Source organism: Durio zibethinus, chromosome 17 (assembly GCF_047325235.1).
Source record: "Durio zibethinus cultivar Kanyao isolate XHJ-2024 chromosome 17, ASM4732523v1, whole genome shotgun sequence".
Classification (NCBI taxonomy): Eukaryota; Viridiplantae; Streptophyta; class Magnoliopsida; order Malvales; family Malvaceae; genus Durio; species Durio zibethinus.
Window position 1 is genome coordinate 2354060 of NC_143178.1, and position 23930 is coordinate 2377989.

General features: G+C 32.9%; 5 protein-coding genes across 9 annotated transcripts; 1 reads left to right on the forward strand and 4 right to left on the reverse strand.

The window, feature by feature from the left end:
• Window positions 1-843: 843 nt before the first annotated feature.
• On the reverse strand, window positions 844-2341 carry LOC111276743 (uncharacterized). 2 transcript variants are annotated; one of them, XR_002688539.2, is made up of 4 exons: window positions 2157-2341; window positions 1941-2058; window positions 1509-1621; window positions 844-984 (listed from the first exon to the last, which is right to left on the reverse strand). XR_002688539.2 is itself a non-coding variant. In XM_022862521.2 (3 exons), the coding sequence occupies exons 1-2, from the start codon at window positions 2222-2224 to the stop codon at window positions 1944-1946; spliced, it is 183 nt and encodes a 60-aa protein (XP_022718256.2). In that variant the 5' UTR covers window positions 2225-2330; the 3' UTR covers window positions 846-984; window positions 1941-1943. The 2 variants fall into 2 exon arrangements, 1 of the variants encoding a protein (XP_022718256.2); XM_022862521.2 differs by lacking the exon at window positions 1509-1621 and having other exon boundaries at window positions 846-984; window positions 2157-2330.
• Window positions 2342-2367: 26 nt separating this feature from the next.
• Window positions 2368-6897, reverse strand: LOC111276724 (putative serine/threonine-protein kinase PBL19). 3 transcript variants are annotated; one of them, XM_089746007.1, is made up of 6 exons: window positions 6616-6897; window positions 5662-6171; window positions 4152-4409; window positions 3583-3705; window positions 2763-3176; window positions 2368-2672 (listed from the first exon to the last, which is right to left on the reverse strand). In XM_089746007.1, the coding sequence occupies exons 2-6, from the start codon at window positions 6010-6012 to the stop codon at window positions 2667-2669; spliced, it is 1152 nt and encodes a 383-aa protein (XP_089602133.1). In that variant the 5' UTR covers window positions 6013-6171; window positions 6616-6897; the 3' UTR covers window positions 2368-2666. The 3 variants fall into 3 exon arrangements, with proteins under 3 accessions (XP_089602133.1, XP_089602134.1, XP_022718234.2); XM_089746008.1 differs by lacking the exon at window positions 6616-6897 and adding an exon at window positions 6275-6397; XM_022862499.2 differs by lacking the exon at window positions 6616-6897 and having other exon boundaries at window positions 5662-6587.
• A 2246-nt stretch (window positions 6898-9143) lies between these two features.
• Window positions 9144-13260, reverse strand: LOC111276754 (putative plant SNARE 11). Its single transcript, XM_022862538.2, has 10 exons — window positions 12655-13260; window positions 12317-12409; window positions 11992-12085; window positions 11857-11894; window positions 11379-11470; window positions 10588-10667; window positions 10287-10343; window positions 10052-10144; window positions 9886-9960; window positions 9144-9738 (listed from the first exon to the last, which is right to left on the reverse strand). Exons 1-10 carry the CDS (start codon window positions 12729-12731, stop codon window positions 9649-9651), a joined length of 789 nt encoding a protein of 262 aa, XP_022718273.1. The 5' UTR covers window positions 12732-13260; the 3' UTR covers window positions 9144-9648.
• Window positions 13261-13562: 302 nt separating this feature from the next.
• Window positions 13563-15084, forward strand: LOC111276761 (large ribosomal subunit protein eL43). Of its 2 annotated transcripts, XM_022862560.2 has the most exons (5): window positions 13563-13674; window positions 14148-14187; window positions 14456-14544; window positions 14679-14761; window positions 14844-15084. In XM_022862560.2, exons 1-5 carry the CDS (start codon window positions 13672-13674, stop codon window positions 14905-14907), a joined length of 279 nt encoding a protein of 92 aa, XP_022718295.1. In that variant the 5' UTR covers window positions 13563-13671; the 3' UTR covers window positions 14908-15084. The 2 variants fall into 2 exon arrangements, with proteins under 2 accessions (XP_022718295.1, XP_022718286.1); XM_022862551.2 differs by lacking the exon at window positions 13563-13674 and having other exon boundaries at window positions 14142-14187.
• A 2497-nt stretch (window positions 15085-17581) lies between these two features.
• On the reverse strand, window positions 17582-20981 carry LOC111276769 (casein kinase II subunit beta-1-like). Its single transcript, XM_022862573.2, has 5 exons — window positions 20433-20981; window positions 19435-19653; window positions 18983-19092; window positions 18727-18892; window positions 17582-17942 (listed from the first exon to the last, which is right to left on the reverse strand). Exons 1-5 carry the CDS (start codon window positions 20563-20565, stop codon window positions 17812-17814), a joined length of 759 nt encoding a protein of 252 aa, XP_022718308.1. The 5' UTR covers window positions 20566-20981; the 3' UTR covers window positions 17582-17811.
• Window positions 20982-23930: the final 2949 nt, after the last annotated feature.

The following is a 23930-nucleotide window of genomic DNA, read 5'->3' on the forward strand; positions in this document are numbered from 1 at the left end:
GGTGGAATTTGTGAAAAGCATGTCGGAAGGAGGTAGGAAAATTTCAGAGAGCGACTCCCGGGGAACAAAACTTTACATTGGGCTTATCAGAGAGAAGAATGTCAAGAAAATTGAGGTTGCTCTGGTATAGAAACTTTGTACAGAGTCCACGTACAACAATATATGGTTTTACTGCATTATATATAAGCTAGTAAAAAAGAAAAAAGCAAAGACTATAGTCCATATACACCATAATTTTTTGTATCATATGCCAAACCAGTAGAAGGGTAAAACCAAATAAAATGATTGCATCTCCATAAATATATGGAGATTTCTTCCAATTGTTTTGGTCACCATTAAAGATTGAATCGGTGCAATACATAGGGTGCAATTAAATGCTAAATGAAGCATTCTTCAAAGCACCAAGAATTTGGCAGACATTTAATGATAAAAATTGTGAATTCTACATTGAGGGGAACATGGAAAACATAGACATGATAAATCATGAGATTCACGGAATATGAACCAATACATCATGTGACTAACAAAAGAATCATTTTATTTGCAATTCAGAATAATTTACTATTTATAGAAGAAAAAGTTGTAGACTATGGTTAAATCATGAATGCTAGCCCTACTTCGAACAACATATCGAGAAACTCAAAAATGGCCAAAGGCCCCAAGTATCAAACACAATTATGTATTTTTAACATGCTCCATAATGTGTTTTGTTTTAAATTATACACCTAAAGTTGTTTGTTTCAAATAATTCTTTCACCCATAGAAGGAAGGTTTTATATAATGAACACAATATGTCGAATCTTTACAAAAATTGTCAACTGAGAAACTACAAGACATGCAATACACAACCAGAGAAGTACAAGGGAGCACTTGTAACTCCTAACCATGTTTTCGGTATCATTAGGGTCCTCCTTAAGTTTTGGCAAGTTCCAAGTCTTGAGGAGGAAAGTCGTTCAGTTACAGCTCCTTGATGCTTCCATGTAGCTGAATTTGCCACAATCCAGATGAAAAAGTTAATAATTTGGACATTCATCAAGATATTCAGTTTAGATACATGCATCCTGAATCAGTAAATGATGCCACTATCAACTCTTGGAACTCAACTTTAAGAGGAAAGACATTCAGCAATTGCTAGATAAAAGACAGGATGAGTGGAGAAGTTTACAAATGAGACAGGAGCAGAAGAACAGGATAACAAAATTTAAAGTTAAACAAGCAAATCAAATCACCTCATGCAAGTGGTTGCACAAAAGGAAATGAAACCAGAAGTTCCTAACTATCAGTTAATAGCTACAACAAAATATCAAAGTACTAAAGTACCAATTTTTTGGCGGTTACTACCTAATACAAAAGTAATAATACAAACCTCCAATGTCTAAAATCCAAACTGGGATCCACCTAGTAGCATCCTCACACAAAGTTTTATCCAATGATCCGGAATTAAAAAGAGGTAATTCGTTTTTACAGTATCAGATATTATAATAACTCCAACATTTATGATCTCTTACTTGGTAAGTTCTTCAATCTTAGACATGACACCATATACTTTTCTTTTCCTTGCTAGACCATCAGCCACAAACAGAAATGATTGACCAATTTACAAAACCAGAGAGAAATCCTCCTGATTGAATGAGATATAATCAAACAAAAACCTTAAATCAGAGATGACAGAAAAATCTAAGAACCAAGACACATAAAAAAAGATATGCTCAAAATTAACCGCAAAAAATTCCGTAACTTTCCCACATCCTCACGATAAAATCACATTACTGGGAATGTGGTATAGGAAACGTATGGAATCTCCTTCCCACTGACAAAATTCCCACGAAAGAAGCCAACTTTCCTCTAAACAAACGGCACCGTTCCATAATAACCAAGATTTCTTATTCTGTCATATCGCATTTGAAAGAAAAATCTAAAGTCAAAGAACTGGAAAATACCAATCAAGAATGCGACGGAGGTGAGGAAGAAGAGGAGTTGGAGTTATTATGGCGAAGACTTTCAATCAAGTCTCCAAGTTCTTTACGAGCCGATTCTCTGCCAAACATGAATCCATACCTGAATAAAAGATTTTGATAAACAAAATAAAATATCAAATTTTGACAGATGGAGATTCTCAAGCAAATAAAAAAAGAAAGTGGTGAAGCAATTGGCACCAATAAGAAACGGCTGAGAAGACACCGGCGGTGGCAACCGTTTGGAAGAGAGTAAACGATTTTCCCATGAGTTTTGTTTACTGATTAGCCGATTGGATCTTTATAACTGGGCTGACGACATTTCTCATTGGAATAAGCTCGATTGGTTATAGTAGATCGTATCCTTTCAGCCTAACTCAAAAAAGGCCTTAGCCCAAATGGGAAATGAGCCTTTGTTATTGATTGATAAACCAAAGAAATCCTTATCTTTTTCATTGAAAATGGAATTTTTTTAAGCAATTTATTGGATAAGAACTTACAATAGCTATTATTAATTTACAAGCATTCTTGATTTCAAAAATCTTGCTATTGTATAAAGTAGGAAAAAAAATGTATGCTAAGAACAAAGTTTTGCAAATTTGAGCGTCCTCTCGAAGGATCCATTATCCTTGAACTCGCCTTTGGATTGAACTTAAGCTGCACAATCCAAGGGGCATCTCATTTTACATTTAACATCTAAGAATTCACAGTTCAAACCTGTCAAAGAAAAAGTAAAAGCCAGCTTAGTCACTGATAAAAGGTTGTGTTATTGGCTCTGCTAAAGATGAGAAATATCCTGCAACAAACCTTATTTGATCTTCGGCTGCGCATTCTAGATGAAGATGTAACAGAAGAGCTACCATCTTCTGATTCTCGTATTGCTGCCTTCAAGCATTCTACAACTTGGCTCATTGTTGGTCTTTCCTTGGCATTTTTGTTTACGCAGCTATTAGCCAACTTTCCAACTTTTTGGGCTGCACTGAAAGAGTAACTGTTTGTAAGTCGAGGGTCTATTATCATTTTGAATCGTTTACTATCGGGAGGGAACTGTTTCACCAAGTCTAGAAGCTTCTGCTCCGATGTTGGGCGGTTTCTTTCCAGTGTTCGCCTCCCAGTGAGGATCTCATAAAGTACGACCCCGAAAGTCCATATATCACTTTGGATTGTGAGATGGCCTGTTTCAACATATTCAGGGGCAGCATATCCATATGTTCCAACCACCTTTAACAAAATTAAAGGAAATGCATCATGCTTCTCATAAATATTTAAAATGTAACTGTGACTCGTGAATAAGAGAGCCAACATACTCAGATGGAATCCGATTCATTCATCCAAATCTTTAATCCTTTCCTAACATGCAGAAAACCTTTGGCTTGATTTCCCAGAAAGGAAAATTTATGGAAGTAGATATATTTGGTATCCTACAGATATTGAGTGCCTAATGGGATAAACAGCTAAAAGAGCTAAATTATGTCTTCTACTTCACCATTTAAGATGTTGAGAATCAACATATAGTGCCAGGTGAACCCAACCAACAAGGATGCATCATGCAGTGCAGATTCTAGCAAACATCAAATAAAGTCAGAAGTCATGAAGTACTGCACTTAAATGGCTGATATCTACTTACCGCTGTGGATACATGAGTATGATCGCCTGTTGGCCCTTCCCTTGCAAGCCCAAAGTCTGAGAGCTTTGGCTTAAAATTTTCATCCAGGAGCACATTTGAGGATTTAAAATCTCGATATATCACCTGTTCAAATAACACAAGGCAGATAAGATTATGGAACCAATGTCAATTGTCTGCACTATAAGGATGCATTCAATGAAGTTTTTTGCTCTATTTTATCAGGTAGGTAATTGTGTGCATTAGTTGTAATAGATACAGAAGTAGAAGGTGATCTCAGCATTTAATTATGCAAGGTAGAGTGAATTATCCCTCACTTAATCTTTTCAATTGGAAAATTTTAGGTTTTTTGGGCATAAAGAGAAAATTGCCAATTGCCATCTGTTCCTCTTCTTTTTTAGTTCAGTTTTTTCTACTACTGAAACACGAGTACAAAAAACTATTTTCTTCTCAGTCTTCCCTTTCACACCCACCTCTTTCCAACTTACTTTTCTTCTCCTAGCAAAGCAAGTCTTAATGAGATAATTTAAGATGGGTTTTGTTGAAGTCATCTGAATAAAAGAAGATTGTACCTTGACTTCCAATCCCTCATGTAGATAAGCCAGTCCTTCTGCTGCACCAAGCATAATCTCCAATCTTGTTTTCCAAGGCAAAGTGAATGCCCTGCTAAAAAGATGATCTTCTAAGCTCCGGTTAGGCATGAATTCATAGACCAGCAGTCTTTGGATCCCTCTTTCTCCATCTACACAACAATATCCTAACAGTTTTACTAGGTTTGGATGATTAACAACACCAAGAAACTGAACCTCTGCAAGCCATTCCTTATGACCCTAGATGAGGTTAGCGAAAATATCATATGAAACACAAATTAGTTCTCAAAATAAAGTTCAACGATTTCATCTAGCAAAATTAAGAAACAGTAATTAGAACTAGTAAATGACAATAATAATATGAGTCCAGGATAATCCGTGAACCAAAGAGTTTAAACTTCAAAGACATGCACCTACTTTAAAGGCAAAAACTCATATATCAAACTACCTTGAAAACACTTCAGCTAAATCAAGGTAATCATGTAGATGAGCACATACAGAATTCTCCTTTCAGCAAAGACAATCTTATTTACTTGTTTATATGAAATTTAAGGAAAATGCACCTGCTCTGCAGATGAAATAGTTATACATTACGAGATATAAACTAGATGGTTTAGAGGTAAAAAAAAAAAACCAGAGGTGTCTCACCCTCCATTTTGGAGACAGTTTTATCACTACAATGACAAATTTCCACTAAAAATAGCTGGAAATCTCTGTCACAATGCATCAAAAACATGCAACTTATAGCAACCTTAAACATCCCTTTCTATGTTTTAGCAGACATACTGTTTGAGCAAGAGTTACTAGTGTAGCCATAATTGGGGCCAATCTTCAATCATCCAGGATGTTTTCTCCTTGGGATGATAAGCTAATGGAAAGAATACTTCATTAGAAATGTAAGTGATATGGAGAGCGACTAGACAGAGAAAAACACCTCATTGTTCAAACAAAGAATGGGGGACTGTACCTTAGATCAAAATCTTTTGGATCCTCAGAAGATTTGCAATTTTTTTTTTTTTGAAATTACAAGATTTGCAAATATATAGTTTAAGTTTGTTAGTTCTAAGTTATTTCCCTTACTAAAAGGTAGAAACACTGAATCAGATTTGAATACAACATTCAATTCCCAATTAATCAACACTATATCCACCCCTATGCAGTTATCCACCATATCCGTTCCTAAAGTTTGTACAGCTACAGAGAAAATTAATCCCAAATCCCAATTTTGACACCATCACTAACTGATCATCATATGAATCAGCCTTACAGCACATCAGCAATATTCACTAAACTGGAGGTATAGAGCACCATTTCACTGCTGAATTTAAGACTAACCATCACATTTTGTTGCAAATTACTATGAAATCATTTTCGGCTATTACGAATAGAAAGACCAGAACAAGTGCAGGATGTTATCTTAGAAACATAGTCAGGCTCAATTTATATGTAAAAAGGCAAATTTAAAGAAAGAAAAAATTTGTACTAATTGTACCTGTAAACCCTGCGTGTTGAGCCTCTTGATAGCAACAACTAAAGGATCAGCTTGACCATTGAGAGGCCTAATTGTTCCCTTATAAACACTCCCAAAACCACCCTCTCCAATCTTTAGCATCCTATTGAAACCATCTGTTGCATCCCTCAACTCTTGTAAAGAGAAAACTCTCAAATTATGTTCCTTTTCTTTGTACAACTCTTGTATGCGCCTTGGAGATGGCAAAGATCTTGATGTCTGACTCAAGGCTGAATTATCCGATTTACTTTGGTTCCTCAATTCATGAGCAGCTCTTGATTCTCTTTTCTTGTTCTTCGATTTGTCCTTGATGAAGATAGAGAAACACTTCATTTCTAGGTTTTATATTACCAAAACAAAACTCTTCCAGTTATCCTATAATTTGTTGTATCAAACTGCAATCTTTTCCTCACATTTAACTTGTCTTCAAAGAGAGACAAGGAACCCAAGAAGAAAAACTGAGCCTTGAACAAGAACAAGGAAATTTAGACCCTGATAAGAAACAAGAGAGAGAAAAAGGAACCAGAAAAGCATAAGTGCCAAGCGGTGGAAAAATGAAGAAGAAGAAGAAAAAGAAAACCTGCAAGAAGAAAACCTGCAAGAAGAAAACAAGACAATTCTACGGATAGCGTGAACAAAAAAAGAAACCACTAAGAAGTCACAAGAAAAAAAAATGAAAAAATAGAGTAGCCGTGAAGCTTAAGAGATTGAATTTTTATCAAAACAAGGGTACGAGAAATGGAAAGTGTAAACCCACACAAGAAACAGTTAAAGAAACACAGATTAACGTTTGGACAGAAGCGATAGGAAAGAAAAGAAAAAGGGCGAGTAAAAAACGATAAAATCAAAACAATGAAAAGGACAGGAGATGAGAGGCGACTAAATTTGACTACACTAACAGGAAACACAGAGAGACCAAACAAGAAAGAAGCAAACCTTCAAAAGCATGGCTATTTGACAGTTGTGCGTATGAATAGACAGAAGTAACAAAAACCCATATTATATACGGCTGTTTGTTTGGTTTCTAAGGTATGATTTTTGTGTTAAAAGAAATGGACCGTCACACCTTCTAACATTGCAGAAATCCTCTGCAGAAGGATGGATTGTGAGGGAGGGATCATCATTAAATACGAAAAAAGTAAATGGTCTACGTTGTTGTAGTTTGAATGGAACTGGAAAATCAAAAGGCTATAAAAGTTTGCTTGAAGTTAGCATCTCACATCTTCCCAGGAACAGTAGGATAAGACTTTGCGATATCTTCAACAACATGTCGTCACCTTTTCATGACTAAAATCTTAGAAACAAAAAAATTAGAACAAGTTGATCTCAAGACTTTTTAAGAGATGTTGCAAGGGTGGTTGAGTTTGACATTTTAAGCGGTCCCTTTATTCATTTAGTCCACGTGCATGACAATTAGTAGCAAACAAACCCTTTTGTTTTTTTTAATGAAAACATACTCTATTTATTTTAAAATTTATATTTAAGGCAATATCAGATTATGTTATGTTATTAGTAAACAATTTTTTTAAAATTAATTTTTAAATATATTTATTGTAAAAATAAATATTTATTCATTAATTAAATAATATTTTTTAATTTATTAATATTAATAATATATCAAATAGAAAAATTTTTTTAATGGATGGGAAACAATTTTTACAACTCATTGATCTTCTTCCTCTTTGTTGCTTTTTTTTTTTTTTTTCATGTTTAATAAAACATGACAACACTAGCTCCATTAACAAATCTACCAACTTTACCATTTATATTTTCTTATTTTTAAAATATAAAATAAAATAATATATATATACACACATTATTTATCATGCTAACATAATTTTTTTTTTTTTAAAGTAGGTTCATCATTTTAATCAAATATGACTATTTGCTTTTAATCTATACATTTGATGTCTGATTATGGTTTAAAAAAATATATAAAAAGAAAAAGAAAAAGAAAAATAGACAAGTAATAGAAGTCTACAAATTGTTGGTCTTGTACAAAAAAATAAAGTCTTCTTTTATCATAGAGAAAATTCTAAAGTCACTTGGTTTTCGAGAGGGTAGGTTATTGACCTAAATAGACTCGAGTCTTCTTCAATACCGAGATTAATTTTTGGTCACATGTAAATGAATGTGACACATTAGTGGCATAGATATATTTTAATGGGATCAAAATTTTAAATTTTAATTTTTTTTTATAAATTAGATTTCAGTTTAAAAATAAACAAAAATTTTAAGTATAGGATTTAAGTTAAGATTTTTTAAATGTCAATTTTTAAAGAAAAATATATAAATTATATAAATTAAATTTTAAATTCTTAAATATGATCATTAATGAAGTTAGGAATATAATGGAGTCTCCATTTAATAATTAAACAACACATTTCTGGCATTTTCCACCACAATATCGGACCAAACAAAATACTGTAGGATATGCATAATATTTTTCACAAGTAAACTTAGCAAAAGAAAAACAGAATCTTAAGGATTAAAAACTTTGAAATTATTGCATAATTTAATCTATAGCCAGCTAATAAAACTTAATAAAAAAAACTTATATTAATGCCTATATAAAATTTTGTCAAATAGGCATAATTTTCCGACCCCAAAAGTTATAGTTTGCCCTAATTAAATTTTTTGTTGGAAAGAACAAAACCAATTTGAACCCACGAAAATCAAAGTCTACCAAATAAAAAAAAAAAATCAAAGTATGAAATCAATTGTTATATACATTTGGCCTGCGACGAAAATTATGCAATAAACGATTATGATTTCCACTTAAATTACGTGTTTAATTTGTTAATTTTATTATTTGAAAAGTATTTAATTCGGTTAGAAACTTAGAATAATGAGCACCATTTGGTTTTAGCTGTAATTTATTTGCTTCCTTTTGTCCTTGTACGACTTTATGTTGTTTGATTAATAAAAGATATTGTATTACTGTTTGTTGGAATTTTTATAACTGATTTGACGCAATCCTAACAATACGAGTGCTGTTCTATTGGCCTCTGTTTATAATCAAAACAGCTTTTCCAGCAGTAGGTAGGACTAATGATGGCAACCAGTGGGAAACTCCACTGCATTTTAAAAAATAAATATTTGAATTTAAATTTTATATAATAAATATTTTTAATTTGAATTGATTCGTTATTAAAATATTAATTTTTATATTTAATCTGATTTACGTATTTATAAAATCATAATTGATTGAGTTAATAAAAATTAATTTAATAGTTATAAAATATTATTTTTTAATATAAATTATATCTTAATTATACATAAATATAATATTTTTATTAAGTTAAATTAAAGTATTACATAATAATTTTATTAATATAATATATAAATATAAAATTAAATAAATAATAAAAATATTTTTTTATATATATTAAATCGAGATAAATTTACTTTAAAAATCGATCTCAATTTTATTTTAAATAAATTCGATCCGATTTAAAATTCAATTAAAAAAAAATTGATTTTATAAAATCAAATTAAATTGAAATCCGACCGATTCAAATATTATTGCCAACTCTAAGTATGGCCAATAATGAACCCATTAGTAGAAATAAAACAGTACTTGCGGAAATTCAGAACAATGTGTAGAGTAAAAAAAATAAAGAATCATTCAGCTGTTGTATTATACAAGGTATGATACAAACCAATACACTCAAATAAATACACTCTAAAATACATAAGCTTCCCCGTCATCTACGGCGACAATTTCTTATTTCCAGGAAGAAGAATGCTAATGCTATTCAATGAATCATAGCGAGGACAGTGGGGATAGCACATGGAAAGTTCTGCCAAACTCTTTCATTGATTCACCGAAACTGTCGTAAAATAAAATCAACTCCACAACCATAGCAGTTCAACAAAGGTAGCCACCAGGCATATAGCTAGTAATTCTTCAATTCAATGTGGCTGCAAATAATCCTGACAGATCATCAGGTGGTTCGTTCTAACTCTTTAATTAGGAGTCGAAAGTAGCCGCCGGTTCATTGCAGGTGGTGCTAATCCTGGGATATCCCGGATGTCCTTGTTGTTTGGATTCACAAGCTGAAAAAGGAAACCCCATAATTGAACAGAGGATTAACATAACTGGCTTTCCACATGGCATTGTGGCACTTGAGAGTCTAGAGAAACTGCTTCTAATAGTCAGCTGGGTTAAATACAATCGACGGTAAGATGTTAGTTCAGTAATACCTTCACGATTATGATGACTATGACACCGATGACAATGAGAAACAACAATGCCATAATGCACTTATCAGTAGCAACCTGTGTGCAAAAAGAAAACAAAATTAGTAAATAAGATTTAATACAAGACAGAGCATCTGAATGAAAGGAAGTGGATGTTTCAGAGATTGACCTGCCTACCAATTGCTTTGACCAATTTAGATGCTTTCTTGATTGAAAAATGGATAGAATCCAGCTCATTAACTATCCTGCTCATTTGTTCAGTCTAAAAATGACAGACATTATGTATCTTAGTATGAATATCACCGTAGAATCTCAAAAGGTTAATACAACCAAATAGTAAAACAGTTAATTGAATAGCAAAATGCCATGATGTTGATAATTCTTAATGCTTTCAAGTTATGTACCTGAGCCTTGAGAGCTGCAGCAGTCTCTGTTCCAACATCAACAGTGTCTTGAACAACCTATAATAAACAAGGGACAGGTAAAAATTAGTCTTCCTTTTCCAACAACCATAGAAATATAACAAGGGGGGAATTGAGGAAAGAGGTTGCACATCCCAAGACTTCTTGCCATTTGTTAGTTTTAAGTTTAACATAAAAAGAAAATTTCAAGAACCAAAGCTTTAAATACAACCAATTATTTCTCAGTAGAGGAAGATGCAGGATATGCTACAAAATCTGATGCAGCAAAAGTTTGGACACCAACCTTCTTAGCCCTGTCAATGGCTTGATCAGTCTCATCCATCATCTGGTTTCCTCTATCCATTAGCTGTTGATTTGTCATAGCTGCATAACATACAGGCCGTCTCAGAAACAGTTTAAAATTGAAGCAAATATGACAGCTACACATTATTTCCAGTAAACATTCCAATATCATCCCACCAATCAATGTAAAGGAGTCAGAACCACTATGAAGAGTGCAAAGCCTAACTCAGGTACAGCAGTGGAAGAACAAGGCTTCATGGTTAAATGACATCTAGAAATTTAAGCTGCCATAAAATCAGATTATAAAAGTACGTTTTAGCCATTAGATGAGTTCTGATCAACACTCCAATAGTTATTTATAAAGCAAAGTTTACACTATTCCTTCCCAGTATGACAAAACATAAAAGTACAATTACAAACAGGTTGACTTTATGTACAAGGAGCGAGATAATTTTGAATTAAATGATCAGAAGTTTCTTTGTCAAGCATCTCATCCCTTGACAACATATATTCTAGCAATGGCACAAAATTACTAGCATATCTTACAACCACCACCATTAGATAATCACTCTAAGCTAAACGAGAAATTGAGAATTGTTATGTCCGAGCTTAAAAGGAAAATGAAAAATAAAAGACATAATATTTGGTGCGAGTAAGTTTGCGCATCTGTGTGTATTGTCAATGCCATTAAGGAAGCGAGATGTCTACCTATGTCACTATTTGTACAAAAATTTTCAACTTGAACTTCCACATAAACAAATCAGCTAAAATCAGAAAAGCTGATATACTTACATGAAGCTAGCAAGACGTTTTCTTCCCCAAAGCCTTCATTAGGCCCCTCAAAGAGATCAACTCGTCTGTTGTTCTCAAGATTGCTTTGATGTCTGTGACACAAGAAAAACAATGTCAACCCAAGCCAAATTACACATCAATAAAATGAAACAAAACATTCAACAAAGAACCAGGGCTTATTGAAACCAACGAAATTATTATTGTATGATATCTATAGTAATTTCCTTAACAAATTAGCAGTTGCCAATCAATAACAACCTTAGTTTACTGGCAAAAGATTGCAAGAATGGCCAAAACAAAAGCTTAAAAAGAAAAGAAGAGATAACTTGAAAATGTTGGAGGGCTTATTTAACCCTAAAAAATGGATAAACTCTACGGGTATGCATTATAAATTATTTACAACTGGTAAGAGCATGATGTTATCTCTTCATTCCACAAGAAACAAAATGGATAACTTCTAATGGTGATATAAACTTACTGCTTCTTAAGGGCAACGTATGAATTCAACTCCTTGACCTACATGAGAAACCTATGAGAATGAGAAACTTCGAACACAAGATACTCTAACTGAAAAAACAACAAAAACAAATAAAACTTGATAGTTATAAAGTACCATTGACTGCTTCTTTTCGTTCAGCATTTTGTGGGTGTTTGCATCAGTTCTACTCTCCATTTCCTTCGCTTCTCTATCAAACTCTTTGATGAGCCTGAAAAGGATAAGTAGATAGTATTTTAATTCGAACCAATGGAAAAACAGTTTTAAGTAATCACAACAGCAATAGCATAGCAGACCAATTCTTAGAACCTCAATTCTTTAGTGAAGAGATCAACGCAAGAACAGATGGGTAACCAAAGCATTATTATTCGGATTTATTCAAATTAACGTAAGATATGGTTTCAAAAGCAAAACTTTCAAGGAAGGATGAGTATGAAAATACCTCTTACACTCGCGCATCTTGTCGGTGAGCTCTTCCAATTGCCTACTCTGCCGATTAACATCCTTAACCTTCTCCAGTTTCTGGAATCCATTTCTGCAATGAAAACACAGCAACATTTTTAAAAATGTAGAAAAAAAATCGAAATACTATGAAATCAGTAATGCCTAAGCTCAAGTTACTTCCGATAGAGTAAAAAATGAAGATAAAAATTACATTTTTGACAAAAAAAATCATTTTTTAACGCAATGAAATAACAAAAAGCAATATTTATAACAGAACAATCTCATTGAAACCTACATTGCAGAAAAAACGAAAAAAAAAAGAATTTAAATTCATACGATAAAGCTCGAAAAATGTCGGCGATTTGTCCATCGATCTCCGCTAGCTCTTCGCTGACCGCAGCTAAAGGATCCATCTTTCAACCTTGAGACGTAATCGGCTATCTTCTCTCTCAATTTTACTTCAGTCTTCACGCATTAAATGAATTTTCAGAGAATAAATGAAGGAAATTTTCTATTTTTGAGTTTTTCAGCTGTTTATTGACAGGAATGACGATTCAAAGACACGATGGCCAAAACACCAAAACAGGAGATTCAAAATTCTGAATCGGATCAGACCAGATCCGTACGATTTTCAAAAACTGAAACTCGAAATGCTTACAATGCCGAGCCAATAAATTATCCTCAAAACTCAATTACACGGGAAAATTTGAGGCGAATCTTTAATTCCCGATAAAAAGCCAAAAAAAAAAAATCGATCTTTCCAAATGGAATGCGTAAGATTTCAAATGCGGACCAAATTGAAAGAATTAAAAAGATTACGACATTTGAAATCCGATTCCATGCGATGAATGCTATATTTTGGAATGGATCAGCGAAGACAAAAAAATGGGAAGGTTTTTAAAAAGCTCGACAATGGTGCGTCCCGATCCAAAACAGCTTATCAAACAAACAAGGTAACTCCTCGTGATTTACAGACAAATTTGATTTTTTTTTTATAAAAAATTTATTCTGAAGGATTTTTTTTAGATTTTTTTTTTTGACTCGTAACGGAAGGGGAGTGGTTTCGGCTCGGAGGTTGAAGGTTTAAAAATTTCGCGATAATTTAGGCCGTTTAAACCGGAAATTACAGACTCAGAAGTGGGGGCCCACCACTCAGGTGTTTGTTAATTTGGGCCTAACCCAAAAAGCATTGGGCGTGGGATTGGATCAAGACCATATTATCTTGACCCGTTCTTTTCAAGTTACTATAAACGGCCAACAAGAAAACCCTAATTCGTCTTCTGTTGCTTTCTCTGGAAGAGCCGCTTCTTCAATTCTGAGACCAGACCGGGAGATCCTCTCAAGCTAACAACAATGGTACTCGCTTATTTCTTCTTGGAACCATTTTCTTTTTGTGATTTGGGTATGTTTATAGTTGTGCTTGTTTCCTGAGAAAATGCTTTCCACATAAATTGTCTGTTAAAAGTAGTTGGTTAGCTAATCAAGAAGAAAAAGTTGATGCAGATATAAACACCCTTTATAGCTAAATGTAAAATGTGTTATAGCTACGTTACTGGTGGTTGAAAGGGTTGGGCCATGATGTCTGTTAATAGATTTGCTTTAGGGTAAACTACAGTCACAGAAGGCTAGAATGGTAGGAAAGAAATTGTAAATCTTTTGGGATTGGTTATGTTATAGCCTGTTTATGTGGTCTTATGAAGAATTGAACAAGAAGAAAACAATCTGTGGTGATTGTGGGGTGATTGTGGGCGTGTGTGATTATGTTTTAATTGTTTAATGTTGTTTTTTTGGTGTAATTCGTTAACTCCATTATTTTATTGATGATGCAGACAAAGAGGACGAAGAAGGCCGGAATTGTTGGAAAATATGGTAGGTGTTACTGCATTTTATGAAGTTTTACTTTGTTTTGTTTTCTTAGAGAGTTTCTAGGTGTATGAAAGGATCCATACTGTATGAAAGATCAGTACCATTCAACTAGCCATGCATTTGCTGGAAATTATCGCCTTTCTAGGTGTTATCCAAATTGATTCCAGTTTTTATTCATTGTAACTTTACTCTTGAAGTTGTTCTAAATTAAAATGGGATTTAGGATTTAAAGTCTGAGGTTTCTGATTCCTTGTTTTGCCTCTCAATGAAGGTACCCGTTATGGTGCCAGTTTGAGGAAGCAAATTAAGAAGATGGAGGTCAGTCAACACAGCAAGTACTTCTGCGAGTTTTGTGGGAAGGTAGGATGTTCTGATTATATGTTTGATCCTATACCATCTCAGGCTTATTTTTATTGTTTTACCTGTCTTTTGGTGTGCTTGTTTATTTGAGTTGCATGTATTTGTTCTAATAAACTCTGCTCCCACTCCCACAGTATGCAGTGAAGAGAAAGGCCGTGGGAATCTGGGGCTGCAAGGATTGTGGGAAAGTCAAAGCAGGCGGTGCTTATACTTTGAAGTAAGCAGCCATATCCACACTTCAATTTCTTTTCTTTGGATGTTCAAGTAACTAACTAGTTGCTGCATTGTTAATTTAACAGCACTGCTAGCGCTGTGACAGTGAGGAGTACTATTAGGAGGCTGAGGGAGCAAACTGAGAGCTGAGCCAACAGACCAACATTGGCATATCGTACTTTCATAGGATGTTTTGTATGTTTTAGCTACAGACTAGCTGAGCTCTTTTTTGACAATTACGTGCTATGTGCTTTATTCTCAAATTTTTATCCGACTCTTTTATTGGAAGTTATTTAAGTTCAAATGTTTGAGTTGTTTGTTTTGTCATCATCTTGTTAAGTTGCATCAAAGTAAGTTTGGGTCTTTTAACTCTTTTTCTCGGCTAACATACCTTGGATTAAACCATTCGAAAACATCACCTAATGAACTCCAAAACACGAAATCCTCTTCTTCCTCTGCTTCATTTTCTCCTTGCATCCTAATCTGAAGAAAACTACAGCCTCCAAGGTGCAATATCTGTACGAGATCAATTAAATGTCACAGGCTCAGAACATCCGAGATAAAAACTTCCCCCATAACTCTTTGTAAGTCTATTATTAGTCCTTTTACTTCATATCTGTAAAAGCTTTTTTAATCCAAATCCGATCTGGAGGACGAGCGTTTTACCACTGTCCAAATCCCTCCTGGACGAAATCAACAGTGGATTGCTCAATGCTTATGGATACTCTCATGTTCATCTTGGAGCCACTCGATTTGGTTTAACCTTCCATGGCAGATAAGGATTCCCAGTAGTCACTGGAATTGCCTTGCTTGATTCTAGATTCATAGAGTGCCTGCCTTTATGTTTAGCGATAGCCGATACAAATCTCAACACTGGAACATTGGAACTTCTTTGTGACTCTTTCCCCAAATTTTCCATGTTCCTACAGCGCTATTCAGCCAGCGGCCACTGCCTTTCAGGTACACATGCAAATTGTTGGAGCCCCTATCGACCCAGGCCTAATTCAAGCCACTCTTCAATTTCAGATGGCTTACAGAGTCCAAGATCATGTGCTAAGGACAATCTGCTCATTCAAGCTAACTCCCAAAATATAACCAGCACCACCCACATTCCTTCAAACATCTCATGGGTTAATGTCAGGGTCACTATGGTAGAGCTTCTTCTAGAAGGTTGTGTGGATCAAATTTTGGGTCAAAAGCACCATTTGGATCATGAATCTTGGATGAATTGGGCTTGATATGGGTCTCGTGGACCTGTCTAGGAAGCTTTTGATAAGGATTCATGGGATTGGGCCTGTATACTGCAGATTAAAGTGAATATCAGAATGAGTGGGCTAAGGCCAATATCCCATTTTGACAGGTTCCTGTCTTCTGTCGAAACGGTAATTAGAAAATGTTGAAAAATCTCAACAAAATCCGTATGTAATATAAATTCTCAACGAAAAGAAAGCATTTTCTCAACGAACTAACTTGACCTAAATGTAGTAAGTTTTTCAACAACTTATGCACCAAGAGTTAGTGTTAACATCTTCTTTCGGTTATTCTCGTTAAATGGAGTACATTCGAAGCTGACGGGACTGGATGGTTTTATCCAGGACATAGAAATGCAACTAATTACATTTACAAGAAGAAAAAGAACCAAGCATTACCAGGCTCTTTAGGCACCTTAGTCCCATCACTCAAACTCAAACTTTGTACATTACTAAAGGTCTTCTACTTTATCTCATTTAGAAAAGGATATTTGGGATAAAACCCGATTTAAACTTGACGGTGAAAGTTTATTTTACCATGATGTGAAATTTTGCCATATGGATCATCTAGATTTGATGTACACAACTTTGTCGTCTAGTCTATTTGATCTATTGTGCCATGTCTACATCGGAGAATGGGACAACTGACCATGATTCAGGTATGTTAAAGGTTACTTTTGCGTCTAAAACCTCCTAGTTAATAAATCTTACATACAGTTAAAAATTCCAATTATTATTTTTTTATATTAAAAAATCCAACACCTTTTTAGAAAAATAATTCAAGACACTTTTGCACTTTTGGGTACATGGCTTTTATCGAGGCCCCACTCTTTCAATGGCATGCATCATTGAATCCAAATAAAGCACAAAGCTAAGCTCATTAAAAGACATTGATCTGGGGAACGTTGGGGACCATTTGCAAGAATAAGTAGAATAAAGACCCATCTTGGTCGGTCCTTGGCCCAAACCAGCATATGTGTTCTTAGGCACGTATATCTTTACATTAAATAAACGGGGGTAGTTGGCTGCCATGTGGGGATGGCGTTTGGGGGGATATAAACAATTTCTGACTACTCATCTTTCTTCACTTGTCTTATTGGATCTTTTACCGGGGAATTACAAGATTGTGCAAGTCGGCTGTCATAAATGAGAGCCCAACTTGATTGTGCAAGAGTTAAACAACATAACCATATTGAAAAAGCTTAATCCAAGATTACATTCATTTCCTTTTTCGTTCTCTGTAACTTTCCTCATTAACTTACATACAACAGAAGAAAGTGGAGGAGAATCATAAAAGGTTCATCACCAGACACAGAAGAACTAATATAGGGGCAAAAATCTTTAGCGTGTACAAATTTAAGAACCAGAAAGGCAAGCAAATTGATACAAAAAGAATCATTCTGTGAGAATATGTATGGGACAATTGATTCACTAAGTGAATGCTGTTAAGCAATTAACAGATAATATACCGTGAGAACAAGGCAAAACACAGAGCACACAGGTCATATAATCAATAAAGTACAATGGAGGGTATAGCTGAAAGGCAATTCAATAGTTACTCTACCAAGAAAAAATTCGGACAAAGAAGCCCAAGGAAAGGCTACTAAATTGAAATTAATACTTGCTGGTTACAAATATGCTTTATGGTAATTCTTTTAGAACATATAAAAAGGACCTGAAACATGATTACTTGAAAGACTACCGAACTGTACCTGATCTTTCAAAAGCTTTACTTCCAAAATAGAAGCTAGGCAATACAAACTCATGAGAACCTATTGGCCAAGAGGGAGATTTCATCCCAGTATTATGGCTTGTGAAGCTTGAACCCAAATACTCTTGGAACATAGGTTTGAGATGCCTTTTGTGGCTTCAGGTGGCCGTACGTCATCAGAAACAGGTGAGGAAATGTGGTCCCAAAATAGGCTCCATCAATGTCTAGATAGAATTAAGGTAACTCATTACATACTCAAAGCAACACAACAAGGCAGAAATGCTGGAAATAAAAACATTGACCATATGACAACATATCAGGACATTCATGTTACTGCTACCCAGATGTATTGGCTGATAACCACCTCATATTTACTAAAGACTGAATTGGTTATAAACATTGATCATATGACAATATCAGGACATTCGTGTCACCTCTACCAAGATGTATCTGCTGATAGCCACCTCATATTTACTAAATAATGTATCACTATGATGTATCATATTGGGTCCTTTCAATAATATTAACAAAAATGGTTCTCCATGGGACAAGTAAAGTTCACCTCATTTTTGGAGATTATAATCTACACTCAGAGGGTGGAACACCCCACACCCCCCTAAGGGTACTTTGACATGAAACATATCACTGAGCTTTATTACAATATCTCAGTCTCAGACAGCAATTTTGGTATCCGAACTTTTTCATTTTAGTAAATTATATCAGTTACATCCGGTTATCATTTTTCATTTTATAGGAAATGTAATCTTAAGTTATCCTTCCAAATAGCTGGCCAAAAGTTTGTATTCTCTGGCCAAGAAACAAGTTATTCCCAGGAAGTTTGCAAGATGCTGAGAGAAGTAAGCTTAAGACCTCAATGCAGGAACTATAAGGAAATGTAAAAAATCATAGATGAATATCATAAATGCATAGAAGTGGCAGAAAAGAAAGCATATTCATGAAATGCATGCAACAAGAAGTAGCAAACAATTTCAGTGACCAAAAGGATACTGCCTTGATACTTGGACCGAGGGTAGTAGATATCTTCGCATCTAGGGCAGTATATTTTTACAGTGCTTGACCGAGGGATATCTGATTGACCAAGTGGAAGACATGGCTGTCCACAGCAGTAAACTCTAGGGCATCTTCCAAAATCATAGTTCTTGTACTTGTCTAGCTGTAAAAGTTTCAAAAAAATTATTGTAATAATATGAATACATATGAAAACATGAAACCATCACATTGAATATCATGGCAAGCTTCTCACCATAGCAGCAATTCCTTTGCTTGTCAATATGTATCGGGCATGAATCAGACCGTAAAGCATTTCTGCTGCCGATTCAACTAATTCATTTTGCTCCTCCGTAAACATATCACCTAACAATTTCAGCCCATCAAAAATTAAACATTGCAAGAAAATAAGATATAGATACTTGCCATGTTGCTAGATGAAATCAATAATATGTTCCACTTAAATTGACATGTTATCAAGAACATCAAATGCAGAAAAATTGAAAAACTTGCCATCTTTGATATTTAAACGCAGTCAAATTAGAATAAAACCATATAATGAAACTAACTGCTTCAAAGAACATAAATGGTAATGTTAACACTCTCGAAAACTAATAACAGAATGGCACACATTCGACAAAAACAAGAAGAAACAAACTTTCACACATCCTAAACAATTTGACATGAGAAGAAACAAACTTGGCTTACCATGAGAAGATTCAACATCCAAAATCAAATCAAGTGCGTAATCATAATAAGGAACTTGGCTGCTTAGCCCACAAAGGTTAAAATCATCTTGTATATAGTCATCATCAACTTCACAAAAGAATTCATTTCCACGTAGGTTGCAAAACCATGAGATCCAAGACGTGTCATCTCCATCAGAACCACTAACATCTGACTCTTCACTGTCTGTTTCAGATTCATCTGCAGTCAATGCAATCAAAATTTGCATCAGCAAATGTCAATAACAAGTGAAATAAAAAACCAATTGCACCAAACACTAAAAAGAAACAACCTTCACTTTAAATACATGGTTCACAAAAAAATGAGGAAAAGAACAGAAAATAAGAAGAACCCACCGGATTAGTAATCATGAACAAATAAAAGTACAATCTTAAAAAACTGAATATATGGAGGTTTAAAACACACATGAATTTGGTTTGATTTTGAAAAATGACAGCTCCCTCCAAAAGGGGGAAGAAACCAAAAAAAAAAAAAGTTAAAATCAACTTAGTTTCAAAGCCAACACTTCATTTGAGCTATGAACACAGATGTTGAGGAAAGCTAATTCATACAAATACAGGGTTTGGCCAATATCCAAATAATCTCATCAAAGCAAACACTGTGACAATCTAAATTAATAATGTTAGTTTAACAAAGCATGTCTTTTTTCCCATTTTACCGATAGAGAAGCACATTAATATTAATACGATGCAAATTCACAATTTCATTTATATACAGCTTCAATTACAAACATTTCAAAACCTTTTAGCAAACTTAATTTCATTAGAAATCAAATATATGAAATAATGAAAACAGCATACAATTTCGAAATAGTCAGGTCTGAAACTAGATGTAAAATTGAATAAAGATAATGAAAAACTCAATTACTCATATTTTCTAATATGAAAACAAGAAAAAAAATCCAATTTTCAGATAAAATCCTAATTTAATTATTGAAAGAAGTTTGATAAAGTTTATACCATCGGAGGCGTTTGCTTTTGGTAGGGAGTTTGCGGACTTATCCTTGCCATTGATCGCCCTCGAAGTGGACGGAGACGATCGTTCCAATTGCTTATCAAGCGCCTCGTTGATCCGCTTCCGATCCACCGACATCTTCTCTTTATCTCTTCTCCTCCTCCTCCTCTTCTTCTTCTTCTTCTTCTTATTTGCCGATGATATTAATCGCTACCGTTATCGCCGATTCACAGCGTGAAACGACGCAAATGACCTCCCCGAAAATCTAGCGTGATTCATAGCGTGAAGCTAACCCATTTTTATTTTTTATATTTTTTTTCTCTCTCTGGATTTTATTGGGCATTCAAATTTCGCTTATTATTTTGCTGGATGGAGAAAGAAACAGGTTAGAGAGAGAGATATTTTTAGATAGAGAAAAGGTTAAAATCGGCAGAGAAATTTTACGTTCCGGCGAGTTGAATGACAAATCGGCGGGGGATATCTTTGGTTTGCCTTTAAAGGGCGGAGGCTTGTATTGGGTCTGATGTCTACACGTGGCGTGTGATCAGCGAGCCACAAGTTAAAGATATTTTTATTATATATATATATATATAGATATATATATTAAATAAAGAATATGGTTTAAGAATTTAGTTAAATAAATAAATGAAATTTCATGTATTTCTTTTAAAAAATTAAATCTTTGGCTTGAAACAATAATAAATGTAATAATCCAATGCTAGATATTACTATTATTAGCTGTATAAAAGATTAATAGATAAATTGAAGTTCAAGTATTTAAAATTTTCATTTTTTGTTATTGAGAAATAGAATATTATACTAAAAAATTAAAAATTTGCATGTTTTATCATTTTAGTTAATTTTGTGAAATTAATAATATCAAATGTGCAAATGAGCCAAGAAAATTTCAATTTTTTTAAGATAAATTTTATCAGGTACATTTTTTTTTTTACAAATTACCATTTAAAAAATATTATAAAATATTGATTTTGGATCATTAATTATATATAAATAAACAGAATGAAAATCTAAAACTGAAAGAGAATCAGACGAACTTTGAATATTGCGGACCAGCTATTGAGCAAGTAGTTAGGTGAGTAGAGACTATCGAGCATTTTAAATTTGATAATTCGTGCAAATATATTATGTAAAAAATTATATTTATATTTTATTTTATATAAAAATTATATATAATAATTTGTGTTAATTAAAATATAAAATATAATTTTTTATTTTATTAAATTTATTTATAATTTTTTAAAATTTTAAATTATATTATTTTTATATTACATCATCGTATGTTATTATATTATATTTTAAATTATTAAATATAATATATTTGATTAATGATATTTTCTGATTCTCTGCATCCTAATTGTCTGTTACCACCAAACAATTTTTACATATCCAATAATTTTATAATTTAAAATATGATACAATAATATAATATAAAAATAATATAAATAAAAATTATAAAAATAATATAATTTAAAATTTTAATTAAAATTATATATAAATTTAATAAAATTAAAATATATAAATTTTATATTTTATATTGATGCAAAGTATAATATATATTTTTATATAAAATATAATAAAAATAAATAAATAATATTATATATATATATATATATATAAAAATACATAAATGATCATATCGCAGCACTGCTCTCAGCTGGCTCAGCACCCAACTTCATTTAAGTAGACTAATAATTTTTTATTTTGTCTTGGAACATCCGTCTGGGTCTGGAACACCGATTTGTAGGGTAAGACAAGTTGGTACTTTGATAGCTGATTTTGTTTAAATTCAAGTTGTTTCAGTTTTCACCCAATGTTTTCCAAAGAATGATTCGTACATACTGATCCCTAGAGGATAAAGCTTAATGCTTCAAGATTTCGTGGTGCGTTGCATTGTTTCATGAGTAAAAATTTTAGAAATTGGGTGTGAGCCTTAACACCTTGCACTCATCTTTTGATTCTCGTGTGGTTAAAAGCATTGGTTCTCTCAAACAAGGGACCATGTCTTTCGAGAATTTTCTTGTTTTCTTTTCTAAAAAACAAGAGGCATGGCGTTGGCATTATAAGCAAAATTGTCTTCGTCAAGCGAGAGAACATGTTCACTCTCCTTGAGCTGTCAAATCCAAAAGATCGTTTGATCCTTTCTGTTTCCACCTCTTTAGAATGAAAATAATTCCAAAGGAAAAGATAAATGTGCTGAATAGGATTTTCATTTATTCGATTAATTTTGAATTAAATTATTTGAAATTAAATTAAATTAATTAAATTATTTTATTTTATTTTAATTAATCAAATCAAAATTATTAATTTTAAAAATTAATCTATGAATTTATTTTACTTGATTTAATTAATTTTTAAATTAATTGATTAATAAATATATTTAAATTAAATTAAATTTTAAAGTTTTAATGTTTTAAATAAATTAAATAAAATTATCTAATAAAATATTTAAATATCAAAATATTATTTTAAAAATTCTGATAACTTATAAAATAAAATAATCTATTTCATATATTTTTATTTTATATTTATATTTTATTATATTTTAATTAATTCAAATTTTAAATTATATTAATAAAAAACTAAAATTTTTTAAAAAATATTTTCATTAACTTTTAATCAATTAAAATTAATTTAATAATTAATAAATTAATCAAATTAAATAACTTCAATCAATTAATTCAATTAAAATTGAATTATAAAAATCCCTAAACTGCTTAAGACTTTGCATTGTTGTGATCCATTGACGGACACCATATTTCTCTCCCAAGGTACACTAAACAGCACAAAGATGAGCAAATCCTAACCTAAAAAGTTTCTCCTCCAATCAGAGAGCTTTCAATATAATCTGTCTCGTATATTCATACAAAAAAACCGCCATCAATCAATCCTGTCGAGAAATTGTCTTCTCTAAGTTTCATCCGAAATTTTATCTCCACGCCGTGATTTAAAAAGGTTTTTTTTCATCCCACAATGGTAAACAGCTTTTACATATATACTAAATTTACAACAATAATTATGTTTTTAATGACAAATGGTTTGAAAAGTATTAGAAAGTCCCATTTACATCCCATCATTACCAAGTAATGAGAACTTTACATGTCCACCAAATAAAACATATCCATCTTTTCCACTGGGAAGTTTACAACTTCATTTAGTCACGAGAATTTTTGTTTCCTTTATAATAGGAATGGTGTGATTGAGTTAATAAAAATTAAATATTTTATTTAAAAGATACAAATTTTATTTTTATTCTCAATAATTTTTTCGTTGTTAATAAGATTCACATTTTCCAGTGTCGTGTCATGTCGGCTATTCGAGTCGGTGCTTTTCTGTGCTTTGCAATCCTTCTGAAACGACATCGGCTAAAATTCGTTTACTTTATGATTTGACACCCTCGGGCCTCGGCCCATGGGATTTTCCCTCTTCCATCAAGTACATTTTCTTTTCCGAAACCATCCACGAAGACAGCAATTAATAATTCA

Bases quoted from the DNA above. Each gene is read 5' to 3' on its own strand.
- LOC111276743 (XM_022862521.2), bottom strand. From the start codon at position 2,224: ATGGGAAAATCGTTTACTCTCTTCCAAACGGTTGCCACCGCCGGTGTC. The intron at 2,059-2,156 runs GTGCCAATTGCT...TCTTTTATTCAG, and splicing joins TTCTCAGCCGTTTCTTATTG to GTATGGATTCATGTTTGGCA.
- LOC111276724 (XM_089746007.1), bottom strand. From the start codon at position 6,012: ATGAAGTGTTTCTCTATCTTCATCAAGGACAAATCGAAGAACAAGAAA. The intron at 4,410-5,661 runs GTACAATTAGTA...AACCTCATCTAG, and splicing joins TCAACACGCAGGGTTTACAG to GGTCATAAGGAATGGCTTGC. The intron at 3,706-4,151 runs GTACAATCTTCT...TTATTTGAACAG, and splicing joins ATGAGGGATTGGAAGTCAAG to GTGATATATCGAGATTTTAA.
- LOC111276754 (XM_022862538.2), bottom strand. From the start codon at position 12,731: ATGGATCCTTTAGCTGCGGTCAGCGAAGAGCTAGCGGAGATCGATGGA. The intron at 12,086-12,316 runs GTATTTTCATAC...TATCCTTTTCAG, and splicing joins AAGATGCGCGAGTGTAAGAG to GCTCATCAAAGAGTTTGATA. The intron at 11,895-11,991 runs GTACTTTATAAC...TTTCTCATGTAG, and splicing joins ACGAAAAGAAGCAGTCAATG to GTCAAGGAGTTGAATTCATA.
- LOC111276761 (XM_022862551.2), top strand. From the start codon at position 14,142: ATGCAGACAAAGAGGACGAAGAAGGCCGGAATTGTTGGAAAATATG. The intron at 14,188-14,455 runs GTAGGTGTTACT...CTCTCAATGAAG, and splicing joins CGGAATTGTTGGAAAATATG to GTACCCGTTATGGTGCCAGT. The intron at 14,545-14,678 runs GTAGGATGTTCT...CCACTCCCACAG, and splicing joins TCTGCGAGTTTTGTGGGAAG to TATGCAGTGAAGAGAAAGGC.
- LOC111276769 (XM_022862573.2), bottom strand. From the start codon at position 20,565: ATGTCGGTGGATCGGAAGCGGATCAACGAGGCGCTTGATAAGCAATTG. The intron at 19,654-20,432 runs GTATAAACTTTA...CATTGACTGCAG, and splicing joins AAAAGCAAACGCCTCCGATG to ATGAATCTGAAACAGACAGT. The intron at 18,893-18,982 runs GTGAGAAGCTTG...AAACTTTTACAG, and splicing joins GCAAAGGAATTGCTGCTATG to CTAGACAAGTACAAGAACTA.